The sequence below is a fragment of the Anser brachyrhynchus genome, assembly GCF_964034855.1.
Source record: "Anser brachyrhynchus genome assembly, chromosome: 14".
NCBI lineage: Eukaryota > Metazoa > Chordata > Aves > Anseriformes > Anatidae > Anser > Anser brachyrhynchus.
The window spans coordinates 8,700,181-8,726,441 of record NC_137709.1 but is presented as its reverse complement, the minus strand read 5'-3'; the positions used below and the strand labels follow the sequence as shown (position 1 = coordinate 8,726,441).

Sequence of the window (26,261 nt, the reverse complement as noted above, 5' to 3'; positions counted from 1 at the left end):
CTGTAGATTCACCCCTGTACTGGCTTCTCTATATGCCAAGTTTTCATCAGAAATAAAATATCCATCAGGTACTGTTTAAGAAAACTGTATTTATAGCGTCACATCCCCAGCATCCTCTTGCTGGGAGGACATCCAAAGAAAGGAGCGAGGCTGACAGCAGAGCTGGTTCTGCAAGGTACTGGAGTATGTGAGTAGTACCTTTGTCTCCAACAGGACTGCTTCTGTATTGAAATTTATGCACATATTTAGTACTCTGCTGAATTGGTATGCCATACAGAATGGGCATGCAGTCCTTTAGCCTGGTGGACAGTTGCTAATTATTGCAGTGACCTGTGTATTTTGTATTTACTAATTTTGCAAACCCACATATACTTCTGTGTTCCATCCAGGAGTCTAAATTTGCACTCTTCTATCAAATGCGTTTACACCACAGAGAAGCTGGGTTTTCTCAGTTTTGCCCTAGACAGGTTTAAGTTGTATAACTGGTGCTCACTTTCTGGATAGCCACTGCTCTGGCTGACCTTGGCAGCCCGACAGCTGTCATATTTTCACATGGATGAACTGTTCCTGAACAACTTCTCCAATGTATTGGGAACAAACAAGCTTTTCTTCAGCATCAGGAATGCAGCAGGTCTTCCCTTTCCAACTATTTTTTTTCTCCTTCCACAGACATATTTATTGTGGCAATGGCAAGAAAATCCTACTGCTTAGCCTTCGTGTTTGAGTTCTTTTAAATTTCCTTTGGGGGAGTGACAGGAGAACCAACCTAGATTATGTCAGGGCTTGCTTTCTTTAATTTAACTCTTTGTTTGTTTTTAGTGAACACGGGTATTAATTTGTGATGGCAAGAAAACTAAGAAGGCAAAATCCTTTTACATCTTTATTACTAGTATTTTGATTTCTGCTGTTATTTATTTGATTTGAATCACTGCGGTAGGTAATAGTGACAAAGAGTGGGATGCTGCTGGGTGGATGTTGCACAAACCAGAAGCTTTGCAGTGTGATGGAGAAGGTGGGCAGTGGTGAATGGCAGGGAGTATTTTGTACAAGGGGAGTAACCTCCAGTTTACAGCGTGCTCACTGGATCCTTCAGCCAAAGGAGAGCAATCAGAGGATGGGTGTCAGGAAAGAGCCAGCAGGGGCAGGGAGCAGGTGTCAGAAGTCAGAAGCAGCACAGCAGTGTGGGAACGCAGTGGGGGCAACCAGAGAGCCCACACTGGGCTGGGGAAAGAGCCCCTTGCTAGCAGAGAGTAGAGGGCAATGGTGAGAGCGTTTAGTTTAGAGAGCAAATGATGAGTCCTGTGACACCAAAACCTTTCCGGGAATGCAGCAGTTTTATAAGAAAAAAAACCTTTATCTCCAAAGTGAACTTTCTATCAGGTTGTAAGAAAAGGAGAGAACCCTTCCAGAAGAGCTACTAACCCATCTGTTAGAGCTTCCAGCTGGCATGCAGAAGACAGAAGTTCAAGTTATGTTTTTGTTGTTGTTTGATTCACACTGGACTTTCGTATTTAACTGAAGGTTATGGTTCTACATTGGTCCTTTCAGTTTCTCAGAGGTTTGTAGTAGCCTGATACCACAGCATGGATTACCTGCTCAGAGATTTTGCTGCTTGAGCAGATCTTGCAGCCAGCATTGCATCTTCTTGCAGCTAAATAAAACCTAAAATTAACTAGTTTTCCTCCAAACTGCAGTCCCATACTGTCCAACCATACCCATAGGGGATAAGGGGTGAAGCACGGAGTCCTTTGATTTAATTGCAGTGTAAGTCAGTAAATCCAGGTGCTCTGTAAAAGTTTGCATGTTCTGGACCTGAGCTGACTCGCGTGGAGTTAGCTTGTGTTGCTCTGCTCCATGTGCACCAGTGATCTTCGTGCCAGGGATGTTAGCAGTCAGGAAGGGAGTTGGAAAATACGTTCTCTTTGATTCATGCAGAAAAGAAATGTTTAATGGTAGCAATAAGTGTAATTGATGACTGAGTCGTGTGTGGCGGAAGAGCTGGTGTTTAGCAGTCACATAAGTTTGGAGAGAGAGTTAAAGTTGAAGATTTTATTGATGCTCCTCTGTTTTGCACATTTTTTTCATCTTGGGAATGAATTTCAGACCCCAGTGGTTAGTATTAATGCTATATATCCTCTGTGGTTAGTATTAATGCTACACAGCCCTGCCAAATGGGGAGAAAGTTAAAACTGGAAAAAAAATAGTGCAGTGTGAAGAAGCTAGATGCAAACAAACAGGAATGGAAGTTTATGCTTACAAAGGGCTCAGCTCTGCTGGCAATTCTCCTGGACCAGTCCTGTCAATCTAAATCTGAAATATTTGCAGAGTGAAGTGTTCCTAATGAGCAAGGCTGGCAGGCCCGGACTTGAGGTGGAGCAGGCACCTGGGCAGGAGGTTTCAAGCAGGAATCAAGGGAGAATCAAGAGACTAGGATGAGCCCCATGGATCGGACAGTGCTGCTCTGCCCTTGTCCTAATCCGTACAAATCTGCCTGCCTGCCGGAGCAGGGATTTCATCTGTTGGTGCACCCCATGCCAGCTCAGGAGCTGCTTACCTCTTGCTTGGGCGAGCATGGGATGTTTCCGTGGAGCTGGGGGGCTCCAGCTCTGGTGCACTCCCAAAGTGGAGCTTATACTTTGTTTTGTCTTTCAGTGGAACAAAAATACGGTGCTTGGCAGGACATGGTCTATAAACTTGTGAATTTGTACTTAAAATGCAGAGAACAAACCTGGCTGTGTAAGCATGGTGTCTTGAAAGTTCCTCTGAAAATATTGTTGGATTTTTTTAAAGTTATTTTTTCTTGAGTTGATTTAATTCAAAGGAAGTTTTGTTTGCTTGCTTACCTGAGGTTTTTTTTTTTTATGGGTTTAAATAGATGAGTTTAATTTCTTCTACAGTTTATTTTTGTTGAAACTTTTGTAGGATTTGGGGGAGATGGTGTAATGGAAATGGAGTAAGACTTTGAAACTGTAGGTCAGTTTGCAAACCCCCAAACCCAGCTCTTGTATTTCATAGTGATTCTCCCAGCCTTTGAGCTGGAATGCGCAGTGTTTCTCCAGAGAGCTCCAAGAGGAGCTTTCCACCTCTTCTGGGAGCCATGTGTGGAGCTGCCAGCTGCACAGCTTGCACGGTGCCAGCCTGGGAAGGCTCTTCCCACCTTCACATGGCTATTGGTATCTTTCAGTGCTGATATTTTTGATTCTCCCATGTCCCAGCTCTGCTCGGGGCCGTGGCGTGGCACTTGGGCCGCGGCAGACGGAGCAGGCAGCTGCTGAGCTCGGCACTCGGCTGAGCTGTGAACAGTCCCCCGACAAACCCTGGGTGAGCTCAAGCTTCTCCCCAAAGAGTAAGTGGTACCGAGGCTTTGCCACATAAGGGCCTGTTTGAGGCTGGAGGCACCAGCTGACAGGGATGTCTTTGCCTCCCAACAGATGGCCAGGCTTTTTATTTCAGCAAGCAATCTTGCGTGGAGGGGTGGTCTCCGGATCCTGCCAACATTTTGCATGACAGGGCCAGCTTAGGGCAAGAGGGATCTGATGTCCGTGCCCTTCATAGCGCACGAGCTAAATGATGAGCTGTTGACAGGAAAGCCATCATCCGAAGTGTAAGATCCTGAACTCTCCCCACTTTTCGTTTTTCTTTGGCGGAATTAATGCCCTATTTGCTTGTCTCTCAAAATCCATTCTGGCACGAGTACAAACCTTCGCCTGGTGGCAAGCAGTTGTCTGGATTTGAGATGCCAAGATTTGTGCTGACAGCTTCTTCTACACAATCTGAATCAGGCTGTCACAGCTGGCCATTAGAGGCTTAAAAAGACACACACGTACAACAAATAGCACCAACTTTCAGTTATTGAATATCAGAACCTGCTTGATGAGAAAACGTAACAGCATACACCACTCTTTATTTTGGCGTAAACAAATGCAGTGTCTCCAAAGCCCTGTTCAAGTGTGGCGGCTGTTTATTTTGTATTGATTGCTGATTGCGTGCTATTTTTTATGAGCACAGGATGAGAAGGGACTTTGTGGGTCAGGAGATCCAGTCCTTGATAATCCTGAGCATTGTAATTTATAATCCTCCTCATTACCTTACTCTTCTTTAATGAAAACAGTCCCTTGGAGTTTGAACTTGTCCTTGCAGATGCTTGCCTGATATGCTTTTCTTGGCATGGAGGAGCAAGCACCAAAACTTGCCTCTTTGAAGGGCAGCATCACAACTGGAGTGGGGCAAAGAATGCTGCTCATCAAAAAGGGATTTTCTGAAGCTGTTTACCCTCCAGTTTTGCCTTTCTTGGTGACAGCGTGTGCAAATTCTGCTGACTTAGCATTCAGTTTGGGTGTTCAATGATGGGTGATTGCAAAAGTTAACTTTCCAATTTCAAGTAAAACAGGATCAAACAATTCCCTGCCTTGCTTTTTGTATATGGAGACAGGTCAGATTAGTTTCTGCTTAGTCAACTGATGGTTATTGCAAATGTAATGCTGCTCTGTCTGGTTGCGCTAGGTTTTAAACTTGCTGTAGGATTACATTTTGCACAGCTGAGCTTTAGTAGGCCTTAGTCTGTAGTTTATTTTGGACAAAAGGTTGATAAACTTTGGCTCTCAAGGAGGAAGCCTGGAATCTGAAACCCGCTATTATTCATTGACTTGTCTTTATGAGTTTACAGTCCACTGATGCATAACACTGAAGGAAATATTTTCGGTGAAATGTTTGCTTTTTTCTTTGGCTTTGTAAAATGCAATGTCTTTTCTTAGAGAGATATGTCAGGGTCATATAGCTACTTCAGTGAACTGTGTATGGTCAGGAAATAGACAACATTGAAAATATTTCATTTTTCCATGAAGTGAGTCTTTTAACCAAGACTCCCCCTTCTCTCTATCAGGGTTTTGGTCTTTCACTAGCCACTGTTTGAGAATTAGTGTTATGTACAAACCAAGTTTAACTGTGGAAGGGAGATTTTGATTGTATGGAACAGTTTAGTTATTTTTGTATTAAATCAAAATTTGCACACTAAAGCAAACTGGTGAAACAAAACCCCTCTAGTACATTAGGTAATTTTCTTGGCTGGCATTTTTCTGTCCTCTTTTTGCTGAACCAAAATATATGTCTTGTACTTCCCTGATGCTGTCGATGGCACCACAAGGTTGGCCACTTAATACGACAGAGAGACCAACTCTGCAAGCTTTAATGGCTCTGACACAACAGATCTAATAAACTCATGCTTACACCTTAGGATGCGCTTACATGTTTAGCTGTACTGGGGCCCGTACCAGCTCTGCTCCCTCAGTGGATAGTCAGTAGGATGACTTTGTCTGAGTTGGGATCGCTAATGTAAACACAGCTTTGTTGGACCAAATGTGCAGATGTTACATGTTACTACTGCAAACTGTTTATGATATTAATGTCCATTTCCCTTTCTCCACAGGTTCTTCTTGAAATTTTTTCTCAAATGTAACCAAAATTGCCTAAAAAATGCAGGAAACCCTCGAGACATGCGTCGATTTCAGGTCAGTTGGACATGCTTCCTCTTAAAAATCAGTAGCTGTTAGGGATAGAAGTACTTTGACCCAAACTAACTTAGTAATTCGCTGGGAGATGCTAAAAAAAAAAAAATAAGGTAACAGAATGTTGCCTGAGGACTTCTCATCACAGCAGAATTGGCAGGAAGTAGTTGGAGTTTCTTCCTCTGGGCAAGAAAACTCTTGAAGATAAAGTCATCTCCATAGGAAGTGAAAGGATGAAAAGGAAAAAAAAAAAAAAAAAAAGACTCCACTGTTGTTTTAAGTTATGAGGCAGCCTAGCTCCTAGGTTCTCCATTCTACCTGGAAAATTGTTTGCCTTCATGTAAACATGTCAAACTAAGAGAGCACTGTCTTTATTGGAAAGGGCAGAAGAAGGTATAAGAGTAATTCATCAACAAAATCAAGCTCATAATTCTGCTTACACTTCAGGAGTAATTTTTCTGCAGCACTGAAGACTCATAAATGTGTATCAACGTGGTGATGGTTCATCCCTGTAGTCAGTCCTGTTATGTGTATCTTTTTTGGGATATTTTGGACTGAAATTACCGCCCTGTTGCAGCATGTGGGAGTGGGGCTCAGGAGCTATAGTATCAACACGGCTTCAGGTGGCCAAAGACATTTTCTTATGCTACCCATATGCCCATGACCACTTTTGGGGTTAAAAACATCAGTATCCCTTGGGAAGATGACCTGTGCTTGCCTTTCTCAGTGCTGTCAGCAGAGAGTTGTATGGTGGCAATGTTGAGAGTGGTTGTCCCAAGCCCTGTATTGGATACGTGGTCCTTTGACTGTGCCAATGATGCTTTATCTGAGTATTGGCTGAATTAAAATATGATATAGACAGCCAAAGGACCTTCCTTTTTGATGGGAGGGGTAGGTAGAGCACAGAGAGAAAACATGACGTAGTCATTCAGTGGGGATTTGCCACAGGGAGCTGAGGAAAAAACAGGAGGTTTGTCCCATTGACCCCATGGGTCTCTGGAGCAAGAAGATTCCAAAAGGTAACTGCTGGTTTCTGCAGTAGCTCAGAATTTTTGTTTGTTTCTTCATGGCATTGTGGTGCTTAAAAGTGCTAAATGATATGTAAATGGCAATATTACTTACATGTAAAACATATGTCTTTTGTTGAACTGCTTAATTGCAACAACACTGGAAGTCAGAAGGGTGTTATTTGCCCCTCAAAGCATAGATGTGCAGAAGGGAGGAGATGTGGCCACGGGGATTAAATTAATCAGTATAAAAGCTAGCATTAGCATGGCAGAGCCCTTGGCTTCTCACCCCACGTTCTTCCCTCTGTCACATTTCTCCCATGATTTGAGAGGGCATTATCAGCGAAGGAGAAAGTGGAAAAAGGGGGACTCACCAGCATGGGGATTTAGGCCAAGCAGTCACCCCTGGGGCCTGTCAGAGCTTGCTTCACAACATGTACACTCTGCTGGGTTTGTGCTCATCCAGGCTAGAGGCTGATTTTCATATGGTAATGCCTCTGCTTGTTCTCTCAGAGCAGCAATCAGGAGCCTGTGTCGGCGAGTAGGTAGGACATAGGAAAGGTTGTTGATCTCTTGACTTGTAAAGACATTCTGTCATACAAACCCAGCTTCACAGCAGTTGAGCTTTTCGTGTATAAACAGAGACTGCTTAATTACACAGGTCATGTCAATTAGTGTGACCTTAGCATTTTCAAGAAATTAATCACTTTCAGCAGAGTGAACCACTCATACTATAATACAGGGTGGTATTGAAGCTTGCAGCATTCTGTTAAGTGCCCAGGCTTATTGTTTTACATTGCTTTTTTTTTTTAATTTCCTCTTCTTTTTTTTTTTTTTTTCAATGTCGAACTTGTTCTGTTAACAACAGACTTCTTAAAATAAAACAATCACACTACAGAATGCAGGCTTCATTTTTTATTTCTTGGGGTGAAAAGGACCAAGTATACACATAGTATCTTGATAATATGATGCACCTAGATGTTTGAGACAGTGTTGTATAGGAACCAAATGAAATCTAGGCCCCTGTGAAGTGAGTAGAGTGTTTTTCATCAGCTCCTTTGTGCTTTTGAAATATTCTCAGTGACTCAAAAAGTCTATCTTAAAGTTATGTCAAAGGTATGGTTAAAAAGATGAGACTAATGCATTTCCAAATACTTTTTGGATAGTAGCACACACTTTTCACAGAAAAATTGAGACTTTCCCTTCCTTTACTTTATTCCCTCTGCTGTGCTGGACTGTCAAGCTGCCTGGGGACTTGTCCACCTTTTGGCATGGTGTCAGTTATCTGTCTCCCAAACTTGCTAGGAGTTATTAGAACAGAGCTTGTGGTTTTGGTGGGGAGACAGTGAAGGGCCAGGGGCATGAGTCTTGTACCATCTAAGAATAGTTCATGCTGAAAATTTCCTTTCTTAATAGTTTTATTTCCTGCAACAGGGAATTGTCTGACTGTGTTATGGTCTAAGACAGGTTAAGAAAGCACAGGGAGGAGGTAGAGTATGTGCTGATTCAGAAGACCTGCATGTGAGTCTTCATTCATGTGTATAAGTGAATTAGGAAGTTTTATCCTGCACTTTGCTTGCAAATATACTAGTGAAATAGGCCTAACATAAAAGCAGTTGTGGGCCTGGAAGGAAATACATTTCTCTACATGTCTGAGATGCCCAGGCATGTGACAACTGGGTGCTGTATATCAGCAGGGTCAAGTGCCAGCAGAAGTGTGTTCTGGAGCAGTGCTCGCCCTGGCTGTGTTAGCTGTGTCTCTAGCAGCAGAGATAGTCAGAGAGAAAAAGGCAAGTGCTGTCTATGCAAGGACTCAAGACTTGAGTTGAGTGTTCAGCTATGCTACAGACTCCTCATTTGTTCTTAAGAAAATTACTTCATCTCTGTATTTCATCAGCCCAATTGCACAAAACATTTGGCAGTGCCACTTATTTTCTCCTCAGTCCAACCTTACCTTTTTATTCCAAAAACCCCATGGAGCAGATGCTCAGTCTGTTTTTGCATTCTTTGTCACAAGTCATCAGTCTTGGTACGATGGGCTGTAGAGCCCCAGTCAGCAGAAATAGTAATAAGTAGGTGGTATCATGGGTGAATTCTGGCCAGATTTTGTTTTTCAGCACTCACACAACCTAAACAGTTTTGTGTATTATTGTAATTAATGAAACCCAGGTGCCCCAGTTATCTTGTTCTTGTTTTAGCACAACTGCTTGCAAACTGACACGTCGAGTTTTAATTTAGAGGAAACTTTTCAGACTGAGTCACTGTATAAAACCCCAAACATTTGTTTATTATGAAAACCTTGAAAGTCACTTGGAAATTGCCACACTGTTTGATGCTGTTAGCACAAGCTCTTCCCCAGCCTAGGCTGCTAGTTTGCCTCCATGGGATGCTGCCACTCATGTTTGAATTGAAGCCACTTGTGTCTTATTGCAAATTTGCATAAGAGAAAGAGATGATGCTTCATGAATCCCTGATAATGGAATTTGGACATGCAAGGCTTCATCCCCAGAGAAGGTAAAGGCCAAAAAAAAAAAAAAAAAAGTCTGGAAAATAGCAGTGAGAGCTGTGGCCCAATTCAACAAGGTAATTAAGCACCTGGCCTGGCCTTGTGCATGTGAGCAAAATCACTGAATGTATTGTACTTATGTGCTTTAAGTTAGACACATTTTCAAATGTCTTATTAAATTGAAAGAAATTTTTAGTTACTAGTATAAAGAAGTCAAGACATTGTAGGAAGAGGTCACCAAGTGGTGGTGAAAATAAAGACGTTGCTTGAGCCATTTCTGCATAGCTTTCAGAAGAGCAGCAAATGCAGGATTTACAGTTTTAACACTAATGACACAGCTTAAAGCTGGAAATCATCTTAATCAGATTTTCTCTGCCTATGCCACTGGATGTTGGGGACATCACAAAAATATCAGAACCCTCACTGTACACTGGAGAAAATTGAAAGCACAAGGAACATGCTATGTCTTAATCAGTTAGCAAAGCTTAATGGGCTGTGGTTAAAAATGAGGAGTCATGCAATGCTTAATTTTGATATATTAGGTGAGGTACTATAACAAATAAACAGGCTGAGTGCTAAACGTGGATAAATAGCTTGATCTACAGGCTCCTGGTCTCAGAATATTTTTTTTTAACTAAGCTCCAAAGCATTCACAACCGAACTATTTAATGGCAGTCAGAATAATTCATAGAGTTGTGATACGTTAATGCAGTTGATAGTGCCAACTTCATTGAACAAAGTTATAAACCAATGTGTTTCTTTCATACCCCTGTCTCCTCCGATGTTGATACAGGATTTAAATTCAAAATCTATGAAGGGCTGAAGCTAAAGCTCAAAATCGTTTTCCGTGTTTGCCTGTCCCAAATTAAAACTGTGTTTTGTTGACAAAATTTGGAAAGGTTTGAGATTTGGCAGGCCTGGTTGTCCCTGTGCTTACATTAATGTGTCAGCACCTCATTAATCATTTATTAAACTGTAGTGTGCCTTTCCCTCTTGCTATGGTCTGTGTTTTAGGATACCTCAGTGCCCATTCCACATCTACTTTGGCTCTCCCCTCCCCCTAATTTTATGATTTCTCCACAAATTAGTTTTAGCATGTGCTTTGACTTGAACATATCCGAATCATTTCAAAATCAAAATGAGGAGAGTGTAGTATTTTTTTAGATTAAAAAATATGAGCAGAACTTGTAAGTATGTAAGTGCTCTGCAGCAATCCAAGTATGTAACTGTGGCACACAATATTCAAGGAGTATTTTTTTTCTCTGTTAATAATTAGGGGTATTAATATTTCGTTAGTGCAGTATATCTTCAGTATTCTTGAATTAATGAGATTTTGTGTTTAAAGCATTAAGCAGTTTTTGCTGTTTCTTACAAGTGCAGTATGAATAATCATTTTTTTTTTCAGACAGACACATAAGAGTAACCACTTTTTTTTCTTTTTTTTTTTTCTGCGTTTCCTGACACTGGAAACAGTTTCTCTTGGGGATTCCTTTTATAGTTTCTTCTGCTAACGACACTGAGGAACCACACCAATGTGGTCTCTTTGTAGTAAATCAAACTCAGGAGGCAGGTAGGAAGACACTGTTAAGTAATTCAAAATCTGTCACATCAAGAATTTTGGAAACCTGAGGGGGAAAAATCAAATATAGCTTTACTCCCATAAAAGTGACCTCACTAGGATTGTTTCCATGAGTTCTTCCCTAGAAATGTGCATGGATAGAGACAGCTACTTACATACATGTCTTTCACAAGTCGGGGACCTGTCTTGCTATTATTACTCTTGAATTGTTAGTTTTTGGAATGCCTTTTCTAGAAATGTTCAAAAGTTTGGGTTCCAGCACAAGATTGATCAGCTTCAGTGGGCAATATGTATGTACCTATATGTTTTTTGGGTTGGGGGAAGTATTTGACATTGTAGTTTTTTTTATTAATTGCAATAGTATTAATTTTCTTAGCAGACCCATAGAAGAAGATAAGGGGGAGGTATAAATCATGGAGCTATGACAGGCAATGTCAGCTAAGGATTTGGCTCAAAATCCCAGTTGCAAAGAATTTACAATGGATGCAAGTGCACAAGTAAGATTGCAAACCCTGAGCCACTTACTATTAGATCATATTTTATTGAAAATATCATAAACTTTATTCTATCCCTCAGGAATGCAAAGGATAAATTACTTTTGAAATCCCTTTTGGAATTTTATATACAGGGCTTTTTTTATTTTTTTTTTATTTTTCTTTTTTCTGTAGTTTGATTTCAGAACTTACCTACAGTACTTGGTGCTTTCTTTTTCCCAAATTTCCATCTGTAAGAGCTCTTGAATCATTTATTCTGTATTTTAATATCTTTCACTTATAACACAGACAAAAATCTACTGCCTGGAATGCCATTCTGAGGGATGGTTTTAAGATCCTTTAGATGTAAACTGTTCTCTTTTGTATTCCTCTTTTTAGAGACAAAACTTTGGGATTAGTTATAGGCATGTGAGCAACTTCACTTACTTTATATTTTTAAGCATTTTATAGGTGGTCAGAAGTAGGTGGAAAATATTTTGTTTAAATTTTTAAACTCAATTCAAGTGATGAAATTGAAATGTTGTAAGCGATCCTTTAAGTGTCCCCATTTGACCAACTTTGAGAGGCAGAAGCTTCCTGAGAGAGTTGAAGCAATGTTTGCCAATCCTTGTAAAGCATTTCACCTCTTCAGAGGCTAAAGCCTCTCAAAACCAAGAACAATTAAAGCAAGAGCCTTTCAGAGCGACTGGGGAATTCAGCAAAATAAATCAGAAATCCTCTGCCATGGCTCTGGAGGCTTGCCTCATTATAAGAGCAGATCTATTAGCCTCCTTGCCATTGTCTTTCATTTCTCAAGTGAGGTGATTCTAATTAAATTAATCTGCATGTCAATCTATCGGTGATCAATCAAAAGGGCTGAGGTCCCCCTTTGCGGCAGTGTGCTTGCGGCTGACAGGGGCTGATAATGGAGGAAGAAATAAACTGTCGAGCAAAGTTAATTAGTCAACATAATAGGTGGATTAAACAGGAGCTGCTGATTGCTGTTTCACATGTCGAAGCATGAGGTGGGAGCTGAAACTGCAATTAACAGACAATTATTATATTTGGTTGTAAGAGGTCGCATGAATAAACATATCTCTGTGGGTTTCAGTTTTTAATCCCTTTCCCTGTTTAATGTAAGGAGAAGTGTAGGTCATTTCTTCTGATTGTTTTAGTGGAAGTTCTCGAAGGCAGCGTGTACTCCTGGCAAACCAGCAGTCGGCTGAAGGCCAAACCCTTGGCTGGGGTAAAACCCCGATAATGATGTACTTGCTTGGGAAAAGGCTGTGGGAGGGGGCAGCTGAACAAAAGCCAGGGAGGCCGCAACATTGCACGGTTGGAGTGGGGTGGAAGGAGACCTGGGTTAGGAAGAAACCCCAGGTGATGATTTTGTGGCTCTGCTGGGAACTTGTCCTGCTCACCCCCCTGTCATTCCCTTCACTACAGATTGTGGCTCAGGTGCCCCAAGCCTGAACAGGGATTTCCTCTTGGATAGTGTCTGCTGAGCCTCAAGGTTCAGAGGTCCCTCGGGACCCCTCCAAGCAGTTGGGGCTCCTAAATCTTGACCCAACACTTACCCATTTGCTCCCCTCATACTGGCTCCTCTCCCACCCTGGGTTGCCCCCGGAGAGCAGAAGCATCAGACCCTGCCTCCAGGGCAGGGCTCCACAACCTCGCCTCAAACCAAGTCATAGGTGTTGACGTTGAGATAAATTAGGAAATACAAATAATGCTAACGCTGGTTGAATAGGTTTATGTTTTCCAGATCAAATCCCCACTGTCTAGCCTGCATGCATATACGAATGAACACACCTATGAGTACCCTCTGAGACAGAGCTCAGGAGAAACAACCTGTAGTGACTGTACCGAGCAGGGAGCAGTGTAGATGGCGGGAGGGAGGGAGGTGGAATGCAGCAACTGTAATTGCAACTTCACAAACTACACTTTTGTTTTCTTTTATTCTGAACTGATTCTCATTTGCAATGTCAACAGCTCTATCTACTTGAGCATGGAAACTGAAGGATAATTTAGGGTGAAACACAGCTGCCCTTGTACATACGGGAAAAATACTTAATAAAGATCCTCTTGTTAAAATGATGGTTAACAGTGTGCCGTCTGCCATGCAGCTACAAACTCTGCAATTTGACTTAAAACTGCATCAAAAGCTTTCGATGCCAAAGACCCACTCATCAATAGCGTCTCTTGTTAGATTTGTACAGCATAAGCACCAGTTATTATGTGAAATAGCTATGCAATTTTCTACAGCTCCCAGCTGTTATTTATTTAACTGAGTTTATTACACTCTGTGCTTAAAAAACATACATATGTATCTGAATGTTCCTCCATTTTGCTCTTGTGCTTGCAGGTTGTGGTGTCTACAACAGTCAATGTTGATGGCCATGTGTTGGCAGTGTCGGACAATATGTTTGTGCACAACAATTCTAAACATGGGCGGAGAGCTCGAAGACTCGATCCCTCGGAAGGTACGCCTTCTTATCTGGAACATGGTAGGCATATCATTTTCATTGGTTGGCATTGCTACTTTAAATGTGGATTTATTTGGTTTCTGTCTCTGACTACTGGTTTCAAGTTGTTGTGTAACAATCATTCCCTTTGGGACTGGCCTCCAAGTGGAATTCTTCAACTAGGTCAGCACTAAGTGTAGTTAAATGACAAACTAGTAGACAAATATAGGTGCAGAATCTATTCTGTGTGTTTGTGAAGTACGGTGATTTTTTATTTATTTTTGGGTTGAGTCTGTTTGGTACCCAAAACTGACCTTTTCCAAATTGCCTTGATTTTTGACTGTGCATCTAAAGGATGTTGCATATTTTCTGAAGTGCTCAGCACCCAAATTTGGGATTGGATTACTATTATCTACAGATTGCAGGGCTCTCTAGGAGATCCAGCTGTTTCTTTGAATTGTTATAATGAAAGCAGAGCCCTTTTGGAAATCCATCTGCTTACTCAAGCCATGGACGAATGTTCTCTTCTGGCTCCAGCTGTGCCAGCTGAGGAAGTTGCTGTTCCTCGCATGCCACAGCTGCTGGCCTCTCCTCCCTGCTGGAGGCTAATCTCTACCATAGACATGCCAGCCAAGATAGTCTGATCGCTCCTTAATCTCCTTCAATTTAAAGTAGTCCATTTGAGTTTAACAGTTTCAGCAATAACTCTTTGCCAGTCTGGCTTATTTTGCTGAAATGTTTGAAGGAGAAATGGTGCAAGGCAATTTGGCTGGCTTGTTTGAAAGCACAGTGAACACCAGTAAGGGTGGAATGGGGGCTCTGACTGGGAGTAGCCTTGAGGATAGTAATCTTTTCCAGAAAATCAACTGGTCCTGGATGAGAATATCTGCTGGTGACTGTAGGTGCTTAAAATGGGAGTTGTTGAGTACAAATGCACATTGAAAAATCTGGATTTGATTAACATTTTGTTTTGCTCTTTGTCCTCAAAGTTGATGACTACTGCTGAAAATAAAACAAAACAACAAAACAAACACCAAAAACAGAGGGCATTTCACTCCCCTTTCCCCATTCCAGCTTGGTAGAAAAACTCTTTGTCTTCAAAGCTGTTTGTAATCCTAATTCAATAGGTGCTTGCTCCCTCTAAGAGATGTGTACCCTCAGCCTCTATTGAAGTTGTTGAGTGTAGAAGGCTCTAGTTCTTTATGCTGGTTTGTTTCAGAAATATTTGCTAAGGATCTGTTGAATAATTAAATAGATTTTTCCAAAGAGTTTGAAGAAACCAGATAAAATTTTCTCCAGGAAAGTGAATGCCACTCAGAAATAATGTTCAGTAGATATGTTAAAAGAAATTATTAATAGCGAGAAATGGGCAAATGTATGAATTTCTACTACTCAGTGGATTCCTGTGGAAATAGCTTTCTATTCTGTTCCTGCTTTCAAGCATCAGTCCTGCAAGCACTTATGCATATATTTAAGATTATGTGCACATATGGTCCTGTTGGGATCAATGAGGCTTCTTGTGTCAGTAAAGTTGAGGGTATTGATAAGTGTTTGCAGAATCAGGTCTGTAGTTCACACTTACTAACCTAAAATTCTTAGCTCAGCAGCGTTTCTCATTATATAAACATAACTTACATCTGTATTTATTTAGCTCCAACTTTTTATGTAGGCTATGAGCCATTTTCAGCTATAATTCATGTTATAGAATTTTTTTCATCCTGCCAACAACCTAATTTAATAAACAAACCACTGTCATAATTTTTTTTGCTGAATTTTTGTAAGGAATGTACGAACTCTGTCTTTATTAATTAGCAGGAGGCAGAACATTACAAAAGGAAACTTCACTCTGTGCAACTTTGTAATCTTTCCATTAAGTCTAGTCTTTCAAAAACCTCTAATGTTTAGCTTATATTCCAGCTAGTGTAGGATTTTTTTTCCCCATTGCAGTCTTCTCAGTGCATGCTTTTGGTCAAGGCAATACTTATTTTCTCATACTTACAAATGTTCCGATTTGTGTGCATGGTGTAATAGCATCCCATTTTACCACTCCTACTACCTGAAAGATTCTGCCAGCAAAAAGAAGCAAAAAAAGATAATACTATGCTTACGTATTTATACAAACTCTGGTTACTGTGCTACCATTAAAAGCTAACATCTGCAAACTATCTCCGTGTGTACATTTGGTGGGAAAGGTGATTTTTCTGATCTACTTTCTCCGACACCTCTTAAGCAACCTCATAAAGCCACCACTAATAAATTCTTACTTTTGAATGTAACCTCCATACTACAAAATTACACTTTTCCCAAAGGCTTGGTGGAGTCTTTCTTTTTAAGCTAAATCTTCTAATCCATCTCTCCAGGAATTCTATGCATATTTGTGTCCCAGGAGATGGCAAAATAAATAATAATAATGAAAAAAAATCCAGTAACTGTTTTAAATGTCAGTATTGAATGTCTAAAACACTTAACTGAGTGAAAAAAGTGGGCAAAGTCTCAACTGGGCTTAATGCTGTTGAATTCTGGGCAACCACCAAGAACTTTAGACCTGTTGGAGCAGATGAGAGTTTCCTTCACTGAAATTAATTTTCAGTTTTACTTTGAGTCTTAAAGTATATTATTATCCTCCTGGTTTTGCAATTTTTATCTTGAATAATATCTTCATGTGTAAGTAAAAAAGACTGCTTGTTTGTCTTTCCTCTTTCCAGCTTTCCTGGCTCCCTCAGGGGGAGGACAGATTGACCTGAACAGTATTTGTAAATGGTGAATCAGAAACTAACAGAGACATGGCTTGTTTGTCTCTGGTTTACTGCTCTGCTGAGCAGCTCCTGGTCACAGGTTTTGAAATGCTGGAGTATGCCCTTGACCAAATGTATTTCCGTGCACTTTTCTAGATATTTGACTCTTTAAATCAGATACTTGATCACAATAGTGATGAATACCTGACTGTGAGAGGACTGAGACTGGGAAAGAGAGGGGATGTATGAAGAAGGTGTGCTGGTTGCCTAGTTTCATTAGATCATATCCAGTTTATTTTTCCTTCCAAAGCTGTGTTGGGACATGCTGCTCTTTAACATGGAGCTGCAGCTTAAGTGACATCTAAAAAAGCCTTTGGATGCCAAAAAGCTAGAAAGGAAGCTTTACCTGCTGAGCCACTCAGGAGCCTAGTGTCTCCGCATTTGGGTTTTTACCATCTCATTAGCAGGTAGCCTGGATTATTTTTGGGACATGCAACACATCTCTATTTATATCTTGCTTGTCAGGCAGTAAAAGGAAAGTTCCATTTCATATCTCATATCTCTGAATATAACTAGGAACCTAGATCATGGTTTCATTTCCACACACTGTCCTCCTTGAAACCAGTGGGTTAAGAAGCTCATATTTCAAATACATATATCTATCTTTCAAGAGTAATAGCTGGCAAAGGCAAATTATTTCATGCATCTCTGTGTGGTATAAATAGGGTAAGCCACAGCAATCTGTGGTTTCCAGTAATTATCACTTTTTCATTCACAAATAGTTGGATCCTCACTTGTTTTATATTTATGGTAAACCAGAAGGCTGGTGTGGTTGACCTTTCTAAATTGTACACGTATATTAAGATATATAGTGAAGAGCCAATAGACCCCAACCAGTAGAATATGTTTCAGCTTGTAGTTCGTCCCAGGGTGTCAATTTTAAAAGCAAAATCTTTCCAATGCAATTTAAGTGACTAGCTTGTGGAAGAGGGAGTTCTGACAGGGTTTGCAACAACCCTTTTCAAGTTTACCAGCATGAAGTCCACTACTGCAGCTGTCTGCAAAGTTTTCAGTTATTACTGCAAAATAAAAAAAAAAAAATCTTTTTCTCCCAAATCTCTGAATGATTCTAAAAAAATGTAAAGCCAATTGCAGCATCAGTTTCTCTATTATTTTTCCTCACTGGCAGAATGCAATGCCCTCGAAAAATGATAGTCCCTGAGACCCTGTCAGTTTGCATGCTCTAACACTTTATTATCTAATGATCTAATATGCAACAAGGCAAAGAAGGGGGTGCTTATCACCCTGACAGGATGCCTAAGAAAAGTGACTAAATTACTTTATGTACCATTAGCGCTAGCTGCCACGGTGAACTCACTGTGAGCATTTATGCAAATATTCCTGAATACATTCAAGTGGCCTTGTCAGGAAGACGACTGACAAGCAGCTTAAATGCTTGTATTTTTTTTTTTAAAGGGACGGTTTTATTTCTTTTACTTTTCCTTCCTCCTCCTCCTCTGTAGGAGAGCACCAAAGAACTAGGTGGTGCTGAGGTTTGGTGGTGATTTGGTTCTGAGTCAGCTCAACAGCAGCAAAAGAGAAAAGATTCACGGTAGAAAGAGAGACAAATTATGAGACATGGCGTCAGAATTTGAAGATGGAAGCAAAGACAAACATGATTTCTAAAGTAGTGTCCAGCCATTGTTTTAATATGAAATATATAGAGATCTTTATATGTATATGTTAGTGGCTGCCTTGTAGTAGAAATTATAGAATATAGCTGGATTATTTGGTCCTTATGTTACGGTACCTGAGGCTGTCAAGCTTTTGCTATATTGTTTTAGTTCATGATAATAATGAATGATTCAGACTATTTGCTACCTGCAGGTGCAAAACATCCCACAGTAAATGAAAAGTAGTAGTTTCTGTGCCTCAGGTGGGTACATCAGGTAGATCCTCTTGTCAGCAGTGGGGCATTTAAAGAGGTTTGCTTGCCAATCCTGCCCACCCAGTCAATCTGAGATCCCACAGACACCGCTGTGTGCATGTGCACAGATTTGCCACTAAGATTGCTAGGCTGTGCCTTAGTAGACTATATATTTTTTCTATTTTGGTTAATAAAAGGGAAAGCTTTTTCCCCATCTTATAAAGTATTTTGATTCAACCCAGAATGCCTTGGTGTTGCATGTGTCTGTGCTTGTTGAAGAAATTGTTAATATAAGAATAATGACTGAAGGCAAAAATATTAACAAGTTAAGAAAGAAGGTTAGTGTCCAAAATTTATTACATTTTGTCCCTCAGATGGTATAGGTCCAGCAAAGTCAAGGACTACTACATTCACAAACTGGTGCAGTTTAAACAAAGAAACTTTCATGTTTGTCTCATTGCATCTATGGGTGGAAGCACCTGTTATATCTTAGTGCCTCACTTAGGAATGTTTTCATGATTATGTGAAAAATATAAACACACAGGCTTTTTCTGCACCATATCATTCCATATAGAGGAATGCAGTTGGCTTGATTTATTATTTAGAAGGAAAATATTGAAAAAAAATATTAGGATCCTACCACTCTACTTGAGGGGATCTTGTATGTTATTCTGAGTTACGTCTGCTTTCTAATTTATTTTCTATGAGGGAAGAGTACCTAGGGTTGTTGGACATCTCTATGCATACACAAGGGAAAAAATGTGACTTTCAGAACATTGCACAACATGGATAGTAATAACAGTAAGTGAGCCTTGATATACTGAAGGATTGCAAAACTTCAAGCTGGAAATCATTTTCTTTACTTTTGCCAAGTTGTCTTTCTCATATCAGTTCTTTCATAAATGCAGTGACTCATAAATTCAGGCAATTTTTTTTACATAATGGCTTGCTATGTCTTCTTGGAGCTTGACCTCACTAAGTGTATAATATTAACCTCTTCACTGCCCTGTGGCCTTACTGTATGTTTCTAATATAAGCGAACACATCAGGGGTGGATTACTCCAGTATGTGTACTCAGATGGAGGTAGAGTCCCTCCGAAGAGACAAAACATGTCCAGAAAGTTAAGGTGCTACACTTTAGAAAATCTCTAAGTAAATAAAGACTACAATATGACCTCAGCAATATTTTACCTCCAGAGACGATTGAAACAAATGCCAAAACTGTGGCAGATTCTCTGTAGTTTGCCAATATTAATCCAGGACCTGGTCTCTTCCTAAATGGTATACATCAGGTCAGGGAAAGGTTATGGGCTTGAGTAATTCCTCGCCCAGGAATTGCTGGATGAGGTTTTCTGGCTGGTGCTATGCAGGATGCCAGGTTGTGTGATTGTAATGGTCCCTTCAGGAGTGAAAACACTATCCTTCAGGTTAGCAAAACACAGCAGAGCTCTGATTCACATGGCTCCAAAATGTGTTCACTAAATTACGCCCCACTGAATTGTGCTGATGATTTTTGTAATCTTCACCAGAGCTGAGTAGCTGCCTGCAGGCCTGTACCCCTGCTTCTTCTTTGGCCATTACTGAGAATTTCACAAGAACTGGGTGGGTGGGAGGGTGGAGCTACCCTTCTCCCAGCCAGTCACGTCAAACAGAAAGCAGAAAATCTTCTGTTTCTATTTGTCTAGGTCATAAATCAGTCATTAAGGAGAGGTGCTTAAAAGTTTAGAATATCTGGTTGCAGCAATTTTGATGCTTCAAAATTTATTTTTAGTCTGAAGCTAAATGAAAACAAGATTTAAACAATTTCTTGGGAGGCATATTTTTGATGGTTGATTTGGGAAGGAGATTCCAGAACTTCACTTCTGCCATTAGGCTGCAAGTGTTTAATGAAGTTGGAGTTTTGAGCTTGTGATAATTTTCATCATTCAGGCATTATTTCATAACATGTATGTACTAACACTCCTGCTGCCATGTCACAGGAGACTTAAGAGAGACCATCTGAAGTATTTTAATCTTTAAGAAAAAGAGTTGGTTTTATGTAATGGCCATGGAAATGTCTCCTGAAAAGTCAAGTTTGGGTACTCAAGTTACCATAGTTAGAAAGAATTCCTGCTTGACAGTCACTCATTAGAGATCACATCTAATTGAAAAAAAAAAAAACAAAACCGAAAAAAAAAAACAGAAGCAGGAGACACCTTAATTTTAAACAGATAAGGTGTGGCAGTTTCTACCCATGAGCAGGTGCCCTTTATGTTTTTCAAACGCATAAAAAATAAAACAGCCCTTCCCCCAGAATATCTAAACGATGTCACGCTGTGATATGTTGTTACCCTCTATTGTTATGAGAATGTCATGAATTCATGGAAAAATAGTACCTGGATGAAGATAGAATGCATTTTGTGAATTTCCCAGAGGAGCTTTCAGAAGTGTGCTCCCAAAATTACAAAAAAGAAGAAAACACGGGGAAAACTGGCATTATAATTTGATAGAGATTTGTGTAAAAATATGTTTTGTTACAGCAAAACAGACTGATAAGAGAGAAAAGTTCAGATGGAAATTTTCCAATCACCATGAGAGTTGACTCGTATTTGTAGAGCTGGCCCAACTGCTTTCTGAAGGTTTGAGGTTTTCCTCCAGACCTCAGAGGAATTGGAGTACGGTAATGCATGTAGAAAAACCTTAGCTGCTCTGTTTGGCAGAAACTTCACAGCTAGCAATACAGGAGAACATTCAGTAGCACTCAAATAGGCAATGAATATTCATAGATAATGAGCATTCATTACATTTCAATTTGCTTTGCTGGCCACCATGTCACTAATACAATGGCATCATAGGAGAGAAGAATGACATTAGGATTAGAGAAATGTTTGCTAGATGTCGCACCGTATGGCAGTGAAGTTTTGCCAAATGTTGTTTTTCTAATCTTCCAAAATGTGCACACCAGTAAATTACAAAACATTATGTTACTGTAATATGGTTAATATTATTTCTAAACAAATTACTCCGACTTAATGTTTTTGTTGTATATGTATGTAATGTTTTATTATGTTGGGCAAAATTTTTTTTCACTTCAGTCCCCTACTGATATGGGCAGAGTACAAAGGAGAGGATTTTGTGAATTGCGATTTGTAAACAAAGGCCAGGAACTTGTGATGTTTTGAGGATTTGTCTGAAAAAGGTCACGATTATCAAAGACCAGTGTTCACAGAACTTTGCCAGTATCTGGACACTTCCAAATCTTTCACACTAGGTATACTCCAGTATTTGAACAGGCCAAAGCAATCAGTGATGTTGAGAGGATTCTGTTCCCATTATATCCAAAGCTATCAATCAGTTGAGTGCTGACAGTCTAAGGATTTAAATTTTGTGTATTTGAAAATTTTCCACCAAATTGTCACGTGGAATATTCTGGTTAGAAAACTTCACAAATAATGAACTCAGTGTTTTTGCATCTCAGGTTGCATGTCTTCTCGTTGAACTGAGAGAAGACCAGTGTGAGCATTTAAGTCTCTCGCTTCCATCGCAGGGTGCCTGCTGAGAGTTTCACCAGCAAAATGAGTATTTCACAAAGTTCCTCCACATTCAAGGAAATGAGTTAATAGCATAAACTAGGAAACTGATGCAGAAAATGGAACCCACCAGGGTGGGAAGTTTGGAATGGTTATTCTAATCTGGGTTGCCATCTGAAAATTATTAATGTTAGTAATAAAGAATAAAAATAAACTACTAATAATTAATATTGGAATGGAGACAAGCTTTGTGTTTGGCCCAAATCCAGAATACAAGAGTTTCAGGAGTGCCTAGCATTGGGAAAAGTGTGCTTTCATTAAAGCCAGTGGTACAACTTCATAAAGTGTTTCTGAAAATCTCAGCCCAAACTGTTTGCTGAGCATAACCAGAAAGCTCTGCGTGTCACAATTAGTCCTTTCTGTTTCCCACCTTCATTCCATGAATTTATAGTTCACTTTGTGACAAAACAAATCCTTAGTGTGAAAGTGACTGTAATATAAGCAATACTGGTTTATGACCTCATTGAGTGAAGTGGGTAGGGTTAGGAAGTTTATTAAAAAGATTAAAAAGTTTTATGAAAAACTTCTCTAAAGTTTAGCAGTTTGACTTCATTTCTCAAAAGTACTTTATACAATTAGATCTGCAAGTTAAGGTGCAAGGGGCACTGTGAGATGCTCGACAAGATGCAGTCCTTCATAACATGGGTGTTAGGACTTTCTAAACTTCTGCTCTGTTTTTGTGGGTCAGAAGGTCACCCCAAAATGTAGGTACCCCAAAGCAATCATTTGGAACTTTCTTGGACATAAAGTCAAACTCAAAGCACCAAATTGCCTAAAGCTGCATTTAGGTGTTTAGTGGGATTGGAATCACTGGATAGCTGGATGCTTCCAAAACTCTCATCCCAAATACTTTTAAAGTGTGTATTTTTTAGTGTACTACCACTAAGTGTCTGTTAACAATAGAAGGAAATTCAGAATTAATTATTTTTGGTTAATACCTTTTCATTATTTCTTTGTGGCAACTCTCTCAGAGGTTCTGTACTTACCCCATACAAGAGCAAAACGTTTTTCCCACAGAGGTCCCTGTTTGTGCTGTGCAGTGGCAGCAGGCTTGCTAAATCTCCCCTGCTGTTGGGGACTGCACGTACAGCTCGTGTTGCTGTTTGCTGAAAACCCGGTCCTGCATATGGAATTCATAGGTTTGGTGTTATCTGATCCACGCTGAAAGGGAAGGCCAGAACGTGGAGGTAAATTGCAGGCCTGACCACAGAGCTGCTTGTCTTCCAAACTGCGGCTTTAGTTTGCGGGCTGGGGTTTGAGGTCACAGCGCTCTGCAGCAGCACATTCAGGTGAGAGCGTTGCTCAACTTCCAGGCCTATTTGAGGGTGTGAAGGGGCAAAAATACAGTATCTGATCAGATACAGCCCTTCATAGCACTGAAAGGTAAAGCAACTCTGGTTAGGAGCCCTTTGGGGAAAAATACGTCTGCTTCTTGTGCAGCAGAAAACCTTCCAAGGGTTATGACCTTGGGGGTGATTGTGGGTACTGCCTTTTTATCCAGCTGTGCATCTGAGAGGACAGAGTTGTCTGCTGGAAAGCCTGAAGCCAGGTGCCTGGTCAATATCAGCTGCCAAATATTTCTTACAGGCTTACTTCTAGCTGCTTCCTACCTCTGGTATTACGGTTTCATCTTGCTGTGGTCCCTTGGTGCTTTTGGGAGCCAAGGGGGAGCTCCCGGGTCTCCAGAAGTCCAGAGGTGACTGCCCATTTCTGCCCATTGTATAAAGGAAAGGAGATCCTAATTTAGGCAGCCTGACTCAGCCAGAGCTGGAGTCTGGCTTTTTACATGCTGCAATGTCTGAAGTAGGTGGTCTGAATATGGCCCTAAATAAATAAATATAAACATAGCTTGACTTTATCAGACACATTGAAAGAACAACTTCTCTAAGCGTTTGTAGGCTTGAGTCCAAAGTACTCCCTCCTCAGATTTTCAGCATGCTGGTTTTATGTGGTGTCATTGCTGGACAGATACTATGAACTATAAATATATTTTTATGCTGGTGTTTTTGCAAGTAAAGCCTAAATGGCTGGGAGGGGGAGCTTGACCCTGCATTCAGTGCAACACAAAGAACAGAGGAGGAAACGGTCTGAAAGACACTGCACAGGAGAGACAAGGGGGTCTCAGTCTTTGCAGCGCAGAGAGGGATTCTGCTTGAAATTCAGTTCAGGTTACCTTTTCTCCATCTCTGTCCCGCTGCCATCGCAAACATGGGCTGAGCATATATTGCATTCCTGAAGCAAACCTCCCAAATAACAACAACAACAGTAACAAAAAATTTGTTTATTTTTCTTATCCATCCTTCCCACCCCGGGTAGTCATTGCTTTGTAGTACATTTCTGGCCAGAACAGCAATTTAGTGAAGCCTTCTGACCATTGCGATGCTTTTCTTACAGAAAAGCCGGATTCCCTACCTTTTCCTTTGGCCCAGGGCCTGGAAACCTGAGGCCATCCATCGGACCTGGGTCTCTCGGTTGGCAGCTCCGCCTAACCTGTCACAGAGACAGCCTGAGCACAGTTTTTGCACATGATGAATATGGATCTTTGCTGCATCTGGCAGGCTGCAACAATGAATGCAGAAGACTGTCATTAATAGATAATAAAAGCAGAAAGCAACAGTAATGGGAATAAGCTTTTCTTTACTGGGACTGATTATTACTTTTATGTTCCTGGCCTGTGAGTGGATCGAGGCACAAATAACAGCTACCAACGCTGTGTGCACGCATGTGTTTCGTTGTTGGCTGTTTTTTAATCTGGAATATTTAACCATGATATCTTCAAAGTGCAATTGTGTCATACATTCTCATACACTAATAGATTTCAAAGATGAAGAGCCTTGCTGCTTTATATTTAGTCATGCCTTCATCTATAAATTTATGGCAATACTATGGTTTAATGAATTGAACAAGTCCCAGAACAACAACAGAAATGCTTTTTTGTTTGAATTTAGATATTGCGTACTTTGTTCTTCAAGCAAATAATAAAACCAATATGTTTCTTTAGTGGTAAACTTCAGGCTAACTTCATCTCACATTACTAATCAAGTACTCAAGGATATGTTTGTGCATACACATGTGTGTGCGTGTATGGTGAACAGGCGCTTTCAGTCTTGGTGCTAGACATAGGCTGAAAATTCGTATTCTGATAGCGATAGGCAAACCTCCGAGAACAGATGGAGCAGAGTTCAGCACAAAGGTTTAATCCTATCAGGATGATTCCTGTATGGCCATCTGGATAATCCGGCGCACAAATTCAGCGCCTGTTAAAAATACGTCGTAGGCCAAGATTAGCATCAGAGATTTTCCACTAGACTTGTTTGTATTTGACTTTATGATTCTCAGGCTCCAGAAAATTGCATTAGGGAGCAGCCTGTGATTTGTGAGAGAAATCAGATGAGGAATAAGGACTCTTAGGGTACTTGAATTTTCCTCGAAGAAACTGGATTACTGGCACTCCCTGTCCCTGCCACAACTGCTTTGTGTTTCTACACGGGTTGTTCTGTTTCTGAAAGACGATTACTGCAAGCTCTCTGTTGTGGGCAGACTTTCTCAATTCTGCTGAACAAAGAGACTTCAGCTAGAAACTAATTTTAGTCAGGGCTCCTGGTTTTGTCCACATGAAATAAGTCGTTTGTTGTAGAATCCATCTCAGGTGAACTTCTTACTGTTGTGCTGTGTAACATAGCAGGGGTCTTGTAACAGATTTGGGGAGGTAGATTAAAGTTTAATCAGTGCTAATATTTAGTTTGGAGTAGTGACGATTTAGATTTAGATTGAACTCCACGTTTCATCTAGTTAATTTCCGTGCGTTGCAGAGCATCTTTGACTAAGTCTTGCCAGTGTGGCCGTAACATGCCAGTGTACATCTGAACATCAAGACTTGCTGTTGTCCTCGGGACGCTGAGATTTTTACACCTTGCAGGGACTAGATGATGTGACTTCAGAACTTTTGTCTAGGCCTGTGTTCTGCCTCTAGAAAGATTTGCTGTGAGAGATTTACAGTTTTGATAAGGAAATTAAAAAAAGAGAATTTTCCCCAGTTTGCTTGCTATAGCCCTCATTCAATCCCTGCATCATCAAAAAATAGAGTAAGTGGAACCGGGGTAGTGGTTAAACAAAGCATAAATTTAGAAATAGTGCCCACTTGCTCTTCTGTTAGATTGGGATTCAGCAAAACAGTAAACCATAGGGTTAACATTAAGCAAATGACTGGTCCTGTCCTATAAAATGCTTCGCTGGTTCAGGACCCCAATTAGCAGCGTTGAAGGACCAGGCAGTTAAATAGGGTTTGGGGTATGTGAGCTATGTGGTGATGTTTGTTTTGACAAACTTTTAGGGTTGATTTATATTACACATTTTGGGCTTCCATTCGCAAGGTTGGCTTCATCCTCACCCAGAAATTGCATCAGTGCGACTATTTTTAAACTTTAGTGCACTTAAACAGATGCAGTCTCCTTTCTGGACATGTTTATTGTTTTTAAAATAGTCATATTGGCTTA

The 26,261-nt window shown here is 40.5% G+C and overlaps 1 protein-coding gene across 16 annotated transcripts in view; it reads left to right on the top strand.

Moving 5' to 3' along the window:
- The window catches only part of EBF1 (EBF transcription factor 1), a 312,537-nt gene that overhangs the window by 165,377 nt on the left and 120,899 nt on the right, over nucleotides 1-26,261 (top strand). For 11 of the 16 annotated variants that reach the window (XM_080555794.1, XM_080555798.1, XM_080555791.1 and 8 more), the window contains 2 exons: nucleotides 5,426-5,507; nucleotides 13,435-13,576. In XM_080555794.1, coding sequence (XP_080411920.1) covers nucleotides 5,426-5,507; nucleotides 13,435-13,576 — 224 coding nt within the window. The remainder of the gene's footprint in view (nucleotides 1-5,425; nucleotides 5,508-13,434; nucleotides 13,577-26,261) is intronic. The other 5 variants (XM_080555796.1, XM_080555793.1, XM_080555790.1 and 2 more) reach the window with 1 other exon arrangement.